General features: G+C 34.8%; 1 protein-coding gene across 3 annotated transcripts in view; it reads left to right on the top strand.

Annotated features, from left to right (window-relative positions):
- The window catches only part of TTN (titin), a 274,747-nt gene that overhangs the window by 147,553 nt on the left and 113,468 nt on the right, over positions 1 to 13,726 (top strand). For 2 of the 3 annotated variants that reach the window (XM_040227721.1, XM_040227720.1), the window contains 5 exons: positions 10,616 to 10,696; positions 11,593 to 11,667; positions 12,269 to 12,358; positions 12,797 to 12,859; positions 13,199 to 13,288. In XM_040227721.1, the coding sequence (XP_040083655.1) occupies positions 10,616 to 10,696; positions 11,593 to 11,667; positions 12,269 to 12,358; positions 12,797 to 12,859; positions 13,199 to 13,288 (399 nt within the window). Of the gene's footprint in view, positions 1 to 82; positions 167 to 279; positions 361 to 475; positions 560 to 673; positions 758 to 868; positions 953 to 1,063; positions 1,148 to 1,256; positions 1,341 to 1,451; positions 1,536 to 1,646; positions 1,731 to 1,813; positions 1,898 to 2,030; positions 2,121 to 2,250; positions 2,335 to 2,444; positions 2,529 to 2,660; positions 2,739 to 3,135; positions 3,220 to 3,677; positions 3,822 to 4,085; positions 4,164 to 4,368; positions 4,447 to 4,661; positions 4,746 to 5,721; positions 5,806 to 6,040; positions 6,122 to 6,606; positions 6,685 to 7,127; positions 7,242 to 8,712; positions 8,782 to 10,615; positions 10,697 to 11,592; positions 11,668 to 12,268; positions 12,359 to 12,796; positions 12,860 to 13,198; positions 13,289 to 13,726 lie in introns of all 3 variants that reach the window. The other variant, XM_040227719.1, reaches the window with a different exon arrangement.

Raw genomic sequence — 13,726 nt, 5'->3', positions numbered from 1 at the left:
AAATGTCTCTTCAGTTTTTGAGGATGATTTTAGTCCACTGCTATTCATTAACCTAACCATAAAACTACTAATATCTTTTAAGTGCCTGAAGTTCCCCAAGAAGTTGTCCCGGAAAAGAAAGTCCCCAAGGCACCACCCAAAACACTAGAAGTCTCCCCTGTCACAGGTACATGTTGGTTCTGACCTCATTCTGCAGAAGAAATGTCTCTTCAGTTGTTGAGAATGATTCAAGTCTTTGCTCTTCATTAACCTAACCATAAAATACTAATATCTTTCAAGTGCCTGAAGTTCCCCAAGAAGTTCCAGAAAAGAAAATTCCCAAGGCACCACCCAAAACACCAGAAGCCCCAGCTGCCACAGGTACAATTTAGCTCTGACCTCATTCTTCAGAAGAAATGTGTCTTCAGTTTTTGAGGATGATTTTAGTCCATTGCTCTTCATTAACCTAATCATAAAACTACTAATATCTTTCAAGTGCCTGAAGTTCCCCAAGAAGTTGTTCCAGAAAAGAAAGTCCCCAGGGGACCAGCCAAAAAACCGGAAGTTCCACCTGTCACAGGTACATGTTGGCTCTGGACTCATTCTGCAGAAGAAATGTCTCTTCAGTTGTTGAGAATGATTCAAGTCCTTTGCTCTTCATTAACCTAACCATAAAATACTAATATCTTTCAAGTGCCTGAAGTTCCCCAAGACGTTGTTCCAGAAAAGAAAGTTCTGAAAGCACCACCCAAAAAACTGGAAGTCCCACCAGTTTCAGGTATTTTTCACCCCAGTACTTTTTCTGTAGAAGAAATACCTCCTCTGCTCTTGGAAGTACTTTTAATTCATTGACCTCTGTAACCTAAGCATAAAACTACTATCTTTTAAGCGCCTGAAGTTCCTCAAGAAATTGTCCCTGAAAAGAAAGCACCAATGGCACCTGCTAAAAAGCCAGAGGCCCCACCTATTACAGGTACCTGTCATTCACCTTCGATTTAAGAAGATAAAACTCTTCTGCCCCTGAAAATATTTTGTTCTAGTGGTCACATAACTACTAAACATAAATTTACTAATATCTTTTAAGTGCCTGAGGCTCCAAAAGAAGTTGTCCCTGAAAAGAAAGTACCTGTGATGCCTCCTAAAAAGCCAGAAGTCCCACCTGCTAAAGGTATTTGTCATGAAACTTAGGCTTTAAAGCACATAACTCTTCTGTTCTTGAAAATATTTGCTCCATTGGTCTCGTACTACTAAATGTAATTTTACTAATATCTTTTAAGTGCCTGAGGTGCCAAAAGAAGTTGTCCCTGAAAAGAAAGTACCTGTGACGCCTCCTAAAAAGCCAGAAGTCCCATCTGTTACAGGTAGCTGTCACTCACCTTAGATTTAAGGAGATAAAACTCTTCTGCTCTCAAAAACATTTTGCTCTAGTGCTCCCACAACTTCTAAATGTAATTTTACTAATATCTTTTAAGTGCCAGAGGCTCCCAAGGAAGTCGTCCCTGAGAAGAAAGTACCCATAACACCTCCTAAAAAGCCAGAAGTCCCACCTGCTAAAGGTATTTGTCACTGATCTTAGGCTTAAAAGACATAACTCCTCTGCTCTTGAAAAGAATTTGTTCCAATGATCTCATAACTCCTAAATGTAATTTTACTAATATCTTTTCAAGTGCCTGAGGCTCCCAAGGAAGTTGTCCCTGAGAAGAAAGTGCCCGTGACACCTCCTAAAAAGCCAGAAGTCCCACCAGCCAAAGGTAGCTGCCTGCATGTTGCTGTGTTTGACAATGTCTGTTTGTCTTCACTCAGTCTAATCCTGAAAATACTAATCTCTTTAAAGTACCCGAGGTGCCAAAGGCAGCTGTACCAGAAAAGAAGGTGCCTGAAGCTATTCCTCCCAAACCGGAAAGTCCTCCCCCTGCAGGTAATCATGAAACTCTCCAAACTAGTATTTTTGAAAAGAAAAACTCTCTTCTGAGTGCTGTAAAAATCATTTTACAAAATGTTTCATATGTTTAAGTCAGTTCTAGCATTCAAACAAGCTTGTGTCTTTAAAGTGCATGAGGAGCCTGAGGAAATAGCCCCAGAGGAGCCTCCAGTTGAAGTCGTAGAAGAGCCAGAACCTGCTCCTGCTCCTCCTCCAAAAGGTACTGGCCAGCTGCTGTGCAGCCTTAGCCAATCCTGGCCCTTCTTGTCCCCCAGATTCTAGGCGTTATGACTTTTCTCGTTTCTCACTCTTCTTCACTGATTCTAAAACATAAATCATAATATCTTTAGTGACCGTCCCACCTAAGAAACCTGTCCCAGAAAAGAAACCACCTGCTGTTGTTGCCAAGAAACCTGAACCACCACCAGTGAAAGGTATTTCCCACTGCCACTGCTTCCTACAGAAAACGTTATGTTCTGCTGCTCAGCTTAATGATTTCCCTATGTCATTGAAATGATGAGCTAAATACTAATATCTTTTTAAGTGCCTGAGGCGCCCAAGGAAGTTGTTCCTGAAAAGAAAGTGCCTCCAGTGGTTCCCAAGAAACCAGAAGTCCCGCCAGCTAAAGGTACTTGTAACTGTCTACTGTCTAAAGAGGTGGATACAGCCTCTAGCTCTTGAAAAGCATTTTGTACTGTGTAAATGTGATAAATGTTTACAAGTGATTCTTCATAATGTTAAAATACTAATATCTTTAAAGTGCCTGAAGTTCCAAAAGAAGTTGTTCCAGAAAAGAAAGTAGCTGTTCCCAAAAAGCCCGAAGTCCCACCAGCTAAAGGTACATGTCACTAACCAGTAGATAAGCGCTCACTCTTGGTTTCGAAAGTCACTTCCAGTAGGAAAGCCTTTTGTTTGTCAAACATCTTATATTAACAACTACAAACCTACTATACTGGATGTTTAGGGTTTTAAATGTTTTTAAATAGCATCATTGATTGAAAATTAAAAAAAAAAGACTGGTACGTCTGTTGTAAGTGTTGAAAGAGTTTTCTAACATGGTTTTGTTAATGTTACTAGGCTTCATTTTCTTCCTACCATGTGGATCCAAGAACAGATCACTGGCCTCACTGTGAATTTTGTTCATGGATCTGTCCCTGGGTTATTTGAACTAGATATAGTATAAATTTCATGTACTTCTCAACTACCCAGAAGTAAAACTAACTCTTTCTTTTAAGTGCCAGAGGTACCAAAGAAACCTGTCTTGGAGGAGAAACCAGCCATCCCTATTCCTGAGAAAGTAGAGTCTCCTCCTCCAGAAGGTACACGTAATGCTGTTTGTGAGCTTACCACTTTTGACTGTTTTTAATGTAAGCCTTGTTCCTCTTCTAATTCAGTATCTCTTGGTCATTTTCTGCCCTTTAATTATTTGTCTTACTTCACTGTTCTTAATTAGCTCCAGTCTTAAATCTGTTTGAGGTCCATAGTCAGCAACTGCACTGGCCATCATAAGCTGTGTTACACAAAGTTTCTCTAATGTACACACAAAGTAAGACAGGTGAATTAATGACTATAAATGATATTAAACACCAAAGGGGTATTTCAAACATTCAAAGCAATAGAAACAGAAATCGGTCAAACAAGATGGATTTCATCTTAATATAAGTGATGATATTAATAGAAACAAGGGAAGAAACCAAGACTATTTATTGTGTTTCACATTTGTGCATTTTAGAATATTGTTGCACACATTCAATTAAAATTAACTATATCTTTAAAGTTTATGAAGAACCTGTGGAAATTGTTCCTGAAGAGGAAGAGCCCATTCCTGTTGTAGAAGAGGAAGAGCCCGTTCCCATTGTAGAAGAGGAAGAGCCAGTTCCTGTTGTAGAAGAGGTGGAACCGGAAGCCCCACCACCAGCAGGTACAAGACAAGATTCACTGAATGGAAGAATAGACCATTTAATTTTTATGTCTATTATTTATCTTGTTTAAGGCAAACATCTCAGTCTTCTATTTCCTTCTTTAACATTTGACCTTTTTGGCAACGAGAGTCAGTTGCACACATAAAGCTTTTGTCCTACAGACACAACGCAGCATAGCCAAGTGTGATCTTTTTTTATTCATTCATAGCATTAATCTTTTCATTGTAATCATTTGACTCTAAAAGAAATCCCTATCTTTCAAGTGCCTGAAGAGCCCAAGAAGATTGTTCCAGAGAAGAAAGTTCCTGTCATCAAAAAACCAGAGCCTCCACCTCCTAAAGGTACTTACAGTAAAATAAATATTTACTTCTTTTTTGTGTGTTGTCAGAAATTTGGCACTCTTTCCTTGTTTTATATTGTGCGTATTATGTGCTGTATTATGAACTGTCATCTGTATGTTACAGTTCTGAGCAGACTTGTCAAATTAATGTGTACATATTGCATCTTGCAATTTTATATTATTAAATGCTACTAATATCTTTAAAGTACCTGCGATGCCAAAGAAAGTTGTCCCAGTGAAGAAAGTCCCAACTATTAAGAAGCCAGAAACACCAGAAATTAAAGGTATTCACATCATCATTGACATTATAATTTTTTTTTAAGTATGCTGATATCTTCAAGTGGAATCCAATAAGTTGTCTTCAGTGTTAGGGACAAAAATGTCCTTATTTTGCTTTCATTAATTTTAATGCTGCTCTTTAATTATAAGTTCTTTATTCTTAACACTTTTTCCAATGTCTTTAAATACTCTTTCTAAAATAAAACTAATATCTTCAAAGTGTCTGAGCTGCCCAAGAGACTTGTTCCAGTAAAGAAAGAACCTGTGCCTGTTACCAAAAAACCAGAAATCCAGCGAGTAAAAGGTATCTACCATGAAGAAAAAAAGAATGTATTTCTCTGAATGCTAAGCATCTTAATAGTAGTTCTTATAACAAAAATATGGAGTATTAAGTTTATGCAAGAACAGGTTTTACAGAAAAACAGAGGGAAATAATGAAGGCAAAGAGAAAATAAGACAGACAAACAGGAGAAACCTAGCTTATGCTGAAAGATAAGGCAATGAAGCCAGTCATATTTTGGAGTTCTTTGAATGCTAATATAAGGCATGTACTTTAGTCTGTGGGCAACAGGAAGCTTCAGTGGTGTATAAACTAACAGGAGTCGAGCTTCAGATAACTGGCAGCAGGTCAAATTCTTAGAAGAAGATAATAATAGAAAAGAGCTGTTGCAATTTTTAAGGTCTTCAAAAATTGAACAAGTGACAGAAATGGAAAGGATTGGATTTAAGAGAAGTGGAGATTAAGTGGGTGTCTATTCTCAAAGTAACGAGGGAAATAGATGACCCCAAAATGATTATAAGAGTTGGAGCTAGGCCATGAGAGTGGTTCACTGAACCCCCAAACTAATATTAGAAAGAAGGCAGTGAATATATCTTTTACATTTCAAGTACGGAATTTGAGAATATTTATCTGGAACTTAGGAAAGAGATTGGGGCCAGAGATGTAGATCCATAAGTCATTACCATGGAAATAAGAGTTGAGAGTGCAGGAGTGATTGCTCAAAAAATGTAGATTCAATTTTTAAAATCATCAAAGTTAGACCAGTGGAAAACATCTATGTTTAAAGGCACACAGAGGATGAGAAATAAATGAAGAAGGCTGCTGCAAGGACTCATTTATTAAATTAGGATGTCCAAAAGGGTGCCTTGCCTCTAAAGCTGTTTTCCCCACAGAGTCTTATAAGATGAAGTACTGTACCCGTGTATTCTTTGCCTGCTCTTTGCAGTATCTTGTACATCTTCTAAATTCTTAATAGTAAACAAAATCAATATCTTTAAAGTGCCCGAAGTTCCCAAGGAAATCATCACAGAAGAGAAAGTGTCAGTTCCTGCTCCTGAAGAACCAGAAGCTCCACCTGTACAAGGTACATGGCTGTACTCTAAATCTTGGAAAGACGATAGTCGTCTCATCATCTTGCTTTGGTTGTAGATGGATCTTTTTTGTTTATCTGTTGCCTGTCTTATGTAGTAAAGTTATTGGTATTTTGAAATCTTCTGAAGAATATGTTATAGTGTGTAACTAAGTTGATACGTTGAAACTTAGCAGTTGCAGTATTCTACTCTGAATTCAGTCTAAAATAAAACACTGTGTTTTTTAAGTTGAAGAGTCGCCTGAGGAAATAATATATGAAGAAAGAGCAACCATAACCATTGGTAGAAAAGTGACTCCCCCTGTTGAAGGTATATATATATGTATAAATACAACATTTTTAATCTCTTGAAAACTTCTATTAGAAATACAAAAGTATTTATAGGCTAACATCCCTTCTTGAAATTATATGTAAAAGCATTTTAGCACATGTCTGACTTCTTTGTTTTTCAAATCATTATACTTCTTTTGAAGTATAATCTTTGATTATTCTTGATTGTAATTATAAATTCCAAAAGATACAGTTTACTGAGGCAAAACTGGAATCATTGCATTGGATCTTCCAATGATAACCCAACATCAGATTTTAAAAATCATTTCATTTGCCATCAACAAACATCAAACAGTAGAAAGCTTGAATATAAGAAAACTGAAATATGAACCCCTTTTTCTATGTAAGTGAATATGTATATTTTTGTTTTTGTGACTGTCATCTTTGCATCTATGTGAAATTTGTATGAGTCTTGTGAAGAACTTTACATTACAACCTCTTATCTTTTGTCAACATTCTCTAAAGAACGTGAAATTGAAAAGTATGTTAAGCCTGAAGAACCCGAAGAACCTGAACCACAGCCAGAAGAAACACCAGTACAAGGTATTCAGCTAATTGGACTTAAATCTTCATCACCATATTCTTCCTCTTGATATATATGTATATGTTTTACGTTGTTCGATGTGTACAGTATGTCTCTCTTCACCTCTATGTAAGGTATTCTGTTTTAAATGTGCATCTCATCTGTATTCATGTCATTTGTACTATTTATTTCACGTCAGTGTGGCTTATATGGATGCTTCCTTCGTCATTTTCATTAGAGCTTGTGCTGGACTTGTTATCTATGTACAGTGTCGACATTCTTATGTTTTATGTTGAACGTTTTTATGTTTTATGTTGGATACCAATATTATGTATCCAAAAAAGCAAACTTCTTACTTAAATATGCTTCTTACTTCTTACATACATATCCTCATATTTCTGCTGTAAGTCCACATACCAGTCATTGTATTCATATACTAATACTTCTGAAATACTCTTTTAAGAACCTGAACCTGAAAAGAAGGTTATTGAGAAACCAAAACTCAAACCAAGGCCCCCAGCTCCTCCTCCTGCTCCACCTAAAGAAGATGTCAAGGAGAAAATATTCCAGCTTAAAGGTATAAAATGATACTTCCAAAGTTTTATTAACCTGATCCAAACTTCCATCCAAACATCTGAAGTGGTGCTTGCAAGAAATGTATTTTTAAAATGTGTTCTTTTGGACATGATCATGCTGGGGAATTTCATAGAGACTTGTGTTTTATGCTGCCCTGGGGGCATTGTCAGGCCACGCTTGCTGCCCAAAGTGTCAGAAAGTGCGCCATGGTTAGCTTCATCCTGACCATCTGGATGCAGGGGCTATCCAACTAACTTTCTAATGCAGAGTGGGGTAAAAGGGTTTTCTGATTTCAAAGTGTGGTTGCTGTGCATATCTTTGGGATCTTGTGCATGTGAAATGTAGAAGAAAACTTAGCGGGATATTTTTAATATTGCAGTAATGAATTTATACAAACGCCAAAACTTTGTCCTTAAAGAATGACATATGCTTTAAAATATACTATAGGCTTTATATTTATGGGATCCAATAGCTGATGTGTTCATATACCATGAAAAGAAGGTATATGAACAACTTATCACTGCTTCCCCACTTTTTTTTTTTTAACAACTGGATAAAAACCCAACTGTGTTCTGTGGTTGTTCCCCTTGTTAAACTTTCTTTCATTCTCCTTGCATTTAGATTTTTCTTTGAATTTAGTTTTCTTGGGCTTTCCTTGTGGCTCAGCTGGTAAAGAATCTGCCTGCAATGCATGAGACCTGGGTTCTATCCCTGGCTTGGGAAGATCCCCTGGAAAAGGGAAAGGCTACCCACTCCAGTATTCTGGCCTAGAGAATGCCATGGACTATAGTCCATGGGGTCACAAAGTGTCGGACATGACTGAGTGACTTTCACTTTTACTTTGAATTTATTCAATATCATTTAATTCTTAAAATAACATCTTTAAAAGCTGGAAAACTAGCAAAATTGTATCATTCTTTCTGTTTTAACAAAATGTCTTATTTGTGGTGTCATGAGATTTCCCAGTCTAAAATAATCTAGATATAATCTTAGGTGAGCACTTTTCCCTGACCTACACATGTACACAAAATCAGAGTTTTCCATAGGAAAGCTTGTTTCTTGCCTCTCTACAACACTCCTGGCCTATAGGGAGAGTCACTGGCATTTTAAATAGGACATAGAAAAAGCAAACACTTCTTAAAAGGTTACCTATCTGTTGATTGACATTTTATGAAGACACACACTTAAATATGTTTCTCTTCTTGTAAAATCTATATGCAAAGGAAGATTTCTTACCCTTGCAAAGAGTAAAACTTAATCTTTCGTCTCAGCTAGACTTTAACTGACTACTCCACTTTGGAGTAAAACTTGAATCTGTTTTCATGGTTTGAAAGCTTCCTGTATATTCTTCAGTGGCTGTTCTTGGCTGTTATTAATGCTTTGGGGTATAGACAATAAAGCAAGTATTTAATAATTTGCTTCAGATCAGTCTCAATAAACAAATAATAAAAGTAAGATCATCTTCTTTAAAGCTGTTTCGAAGAAGAAAGTTCCTGAGAAACCTGTGGTTCCAGAAAAAGTGGAGCTTACACCTCTGAAAGGTATTTCAACAGTCTAGAAAACGCTCATATTCAGTATCCCTTTATCTAACTCCTTGCTCTTCCTGCTTTCTACAAAGTTCTTCTTTTTTCTTCTTCTTTCCATTTTTTTTTTTTTTCAAATAATAATCAGAGTAGTCTCACTGATTTCTTGTGTTTTTGTAGCTTTTATAGTCCTGGTTCATGAGTGTTGCTTTCATTGTCTCTCATCAATTTCATGCATTCATGGCTAGATGTTGTTTTCTTTGTCTCATCTACATATATCTTCTTGCATTTTCCTAAACTAAAAAATAGCAAATTTTACTGGTCAGCTGACATTAATATCAGGACACATGTTAGATTAAAATGCTGAGAGCTAGCAATAGAAAGCTTTGCAATTTCACTTGAACAACAGTATTTTAGCCAGTGTTATAAGCACCAAAAATAAGTCCTGTTCTCCTTCTACACTATTAATATGATTCATAGGGATTTCCTTATGGCTTTCCTATCACTCTCTTCTCAGGGACTCCAAAACATTCTTTTGGGTATACAGATCTCATGTTGTAGGGAAGTTTCTTTCTCACTGCAGGTCATTTTTTTCAAAACGTATTTCTCTTTAAACAGTATTTTTCCCTATCTAAGCTTGGGATATATAAATGAATAATAAAGGTTTATAAAACACCTATTGAAAATAAAATTGTTAATTTTCCCAGTGAGCATAGTAGGGAACACATCCAGACTCATAAGTTGAATCTATTCCTGATTCACTCTGGGATTTTGGAAAAATCACCCATCTAAATATATATTTCCTCATTTATAAAACAGAGGTTACAAATTAGTGTTGCTGTGGATGTTAACTGTGTATGCAGAGGATGTAATAATCCTCTATAAAGCCACTCAAACATTAAATGACATGCAATGACATATTAATATATAATGACTTTAAAAATAACTACAATGGTGTGTTCTACACCTGAGTCTCATATGTAAGATCTTAAAAATGAAATAATAATATGGAAAAGCATATACAAAGATACATTTTCACTATATTCATTAGATAAGTATATTATTGATGGAAATTAAATGCATAGGCGTCTCTCCAGCTTGATCAATGAAAATGGTTTACATTACAAATATTGGTAACTCTAAAATAATTATCATGGATAAAAATATTTAATATTTGTGAAATTTTACTTAAAATACTTGACAGAAAAAATATTTAAAATGAAATATTTACATATTTGCTCTGTATGTTTAAAATTTCAAGTAAGAGTTAAGCACATCTATCTTTGTCACATAACACGAAAGTTATTTAATAAGTTGCAAATGTCTTATTTAAAACACCAAATGTGAAGTTTTATAGAAATATCTAAAAATTCAGATTGTTTAAGTGTTTCTCCTTTCCCCAAATCAAGTTCGTAATCCATATTATTTGGCTTTCTTCTCTCGTTAGTGGATAAGATTTGAATAATGTCACTCACGCCTACTATAATTAATGGTTAGGGGAATATCAGTGTAGATTTAAACAATCTACAATTGCATATTGGGGCAAAGATGCTGTCAAGAACCTTGAAAAATTCATAACGTCAATGTAGAATAACATCTTCTACACCCTTTTAAGGTGAATGAATATATTTGCCTGAAGTTAATGCGATTGAATTTCATCACAAGGTTATGTAGATCTATGCAGAGGAAACAACTTGAAGTGTGTTCTTGCTTTTAAATTCTGTGATATTTATATGCAACAAGAATTATTACTTATGCATCATGGTTAACTAGTTTTGAAAGAGACAATTTCTTGTTGAAATTTACTTCTTATATGAATTTACTTCAACATTTAAAATCATATTTTTTTAAGTGGCTGGAGGTGAAAAGAAAGTTCGCAAATTACTTCCTGAACCTAAACCTGAACCAAAGGAAGAAGTTGTTCTCAAAAGCGGTATAGTATTTTTCAAACATTGTATCAGCTTCAAATAACAAGAACTTGAAAGCTTACAAAATATTTCTGTTCCTTGGTTTTCTCTTAATTAGATTCCTAATTTATCAAAATTCATTTCTAGTTGCATTGAAAATTAAATATAATCACTTCCATATCTTTTTAAAAAGACAGAAATTTTGTGAGCATTCAGAGTATCTTGAAATTTACAACATTAATATACATGACTAAATTGGTAATATTCTAAACTAATCAGAATGACTATAGCTGCCATTTTCATAATCAAATTATGTAGTAAAATACACTAAGCCTATTAAATACTCTAAATTACACCAAATGATTTAAGCCTAAACTCAAAATTCAGTTTTAAAGTGTGACACAGGATTACCACAACTAATAAATAACATTTTCTAAAACCTGAGCATTTCTTTCTACTAATAAAATATTAAAGAATTACAAACAAGATATTTGAATGAAGACTCAAATTCTGACTTTCCCTCCACATAGAATTACTTATTTCTTGGCTACATTTCTTTGGCCATCTCCACTTCTATTAACTTTGTACTTATTTAAATTCTTCTTTTCTCATTAAATTATAACGTTGAATTATTAGAATCTTTTGCTCTTCAGGTTATTCATTCTGTGTTTGGATATTTCTGCCATGGATTTGTCTCTGAACAGACTATCTATATAAAGTGACTCTGAGTGCTATTTTAATTACCTTAACAACACTTGATCTTTTTCTTAAAAGCATTTTTATTGTAAAAGCCAGTTTCCCGGTACACTTGAGCTCATACTTTTCACTTTGCTTGCTTTGTACATTATTTGCGTTCATTAAGCTTATTCAGCATCTTCATTTGTTTGTCTTGGTTTACATATAAACCTTTTTGTCTTTTAAGTTCTAAGAAAGAGACCTGAAGAAGAAGAACCTAAAGTAGAACCTAAAAAAGTAGAAAAAATTAAAAAACCTACAGGTAGGAATCTCAGTAAAAATTTGTGAAATTATCTTTTAACAAAATTGAGATTTAACAAAAGGTTTATCTTGTAAACATAAATGGAGTTAAATATAAATGTAGCTTCATATTTCATCTGTCTGTGTTTTCCATTGTCTGCTTTCTGTTTAAACATTTTTATAGTATTGATAGTTCTCAAATCCATTCATCATTTCCATGCACTTCATCAACATTATTGTTATTATTATTTCTGAAATAATCAAGTTGGCTGCAGAATAACTTCATGGGAAGGTGTCAGAAATGTTTCATAAAATTTGGGGCGTTTAGTGGGCTGATTTTTATCTATTCTCAAACAGTATATTTGCTATTTCAGAAGTGATTTAGAAAGGGAGAGCTCACTAAAGGGGTTGGGAGGCAAGTAGGTGAAATAAGAGAAAGAAAAATAAATTGAAGCAGAGTCGAGAAGAGAAAACAGAAATTAATTGATAGAATATAAGGGTTTTCTTTCTAAAGTCAACAACAGAGCTTCAGAAAATAGTTTGATCTAATTATTTCAGATTAGCTGATTTCTAAGGATTCAAATCCTAAAATAACAGTAGAAAATCATCCTATTATCTTAAAGTGCCAGAACCACCTCCAAAAGCTGTGGAAGAGGTTGAAGCTCCTCCAGCTGTTACCAAAAAGGAAAGGAAAATTCCAGAACCAGCAAAAGGTACAAACTTCCAGTTGTCTCTAAGAATACAAATATGCATCAATTAAAATATCATTACACTGGCATTAAGATTTGAACACCTGACCTCTATTCATCTCCTCCAGCTTAATTTTCTTTACAGTTCACTCTCACGTGCAGTTGCCTCATGCCCACCCATTTGTTAAATACATTACTAAGTTTTAAAAACTAAGAAAATTGTATTATGGGCAGTGAGATGAATAATAACATTAAAAAATCAATAAAACTGACTTGCTGTATTTTCTAAGTACTTTGTTTAAATGTAAGAATAAACTTGGATCAAGTATTTGACTTGGTGACTGTTTGTGTATAAATTCTAGTATCTTCCAAGATACAGTAAACCTGTCCAATTTTGGTTTGACTTTGTGAAAAACTTCAGAAACACTGTGATAACCTGCTTATTACTATGAATTGTTTTAGTGCCTGAAATTAAGCCAGCAATACCTCTCCCTGCCCCTGAACCAAAACTAAAGCCTGAACCAGGTAAGCAAGCTTATCCTCAATATCAACAGCATATACCTTCATGTTTCACACAAACAATGTCTAGTTAATAAGAAAAGAGGAGCAAAAGTGTGCATGCATCAAGTGATTTCTAATGTCCCAATGTCTTAGATTATACTGTTATATTTTAATATAATGTCACATATGTTCACATATATAATATATAGTATTATAGTGTATATAGATTTTATTATAATTAGAATATATTGTTCTTTGAAAAACAGTTTATCAGATTTTAAAATTCATCAGGGGAAGCAAATAGGCAAATGGGCTTTAGGAAGTGACAAAGGATGCATAAATGCAATGAACATCTGTTTGCAGAAGTGAAAATAATCAAACCGCCTCCCGTGGAGCCCCCGCCGGCTCCCATTGCTGCCCCAGTGACGGTGCCAGTAGTTGGAAAGAAAGCAGGTAATTATTCTGCTGTTTTCTTTTTGCTTGTTTGTTTTGGTGGCTTAATGAAAACTTCGTTAAAACTCAAGATTTCTTTTTGTTGAAACACAGCATCGTTTCAGTTGTGGGAGCTTATAAATTCATGATTAAATTTTCTTTATCTGCTCCCCTGCACCAACCTACTTTCTCATCCATGGGTGCCTATTGTGCAATTAAAATGTGCAATTTTGATTGAAATATGTATTTCTGTAAAACATCATTTATTTATGTGCTTTTGAGATTAACTAATGAGTATGTTCAAAGTTAAGACATATAGATTCTCTCTAAGGGCATACATATAGGAATCCCATGGAGATTCAAATTTCCCATGTGCCCTGTAAAAATCATTTCTCACTTTTTAAAAAGACTGCATTTTAGAATAAAGAAAAAGTTCTGGAAATTGATGGTTGCACAATA

This window comes from Oryx dammah, unplaced genomic scaffold, assembly GCF_014754425.2.
Source record: "Oryx dammah isolate SB20612 unplaced genomic scaffold, SCBI_Odam_1.1 HiC_scaffold_27, whole genome shotgun sequence".
Classification (NCBI taxonomy): Eukaryota; Metazoa; Chordata; class Mammalia; order Artiodactyla; family Bovidae; genus Oryx; species Oryx dammah.
The sequence above is the reverse complement of the archived record's forward strand: the minus strand, read 5'-3'. Positions and strand labels throughout refer to the sequence as shown.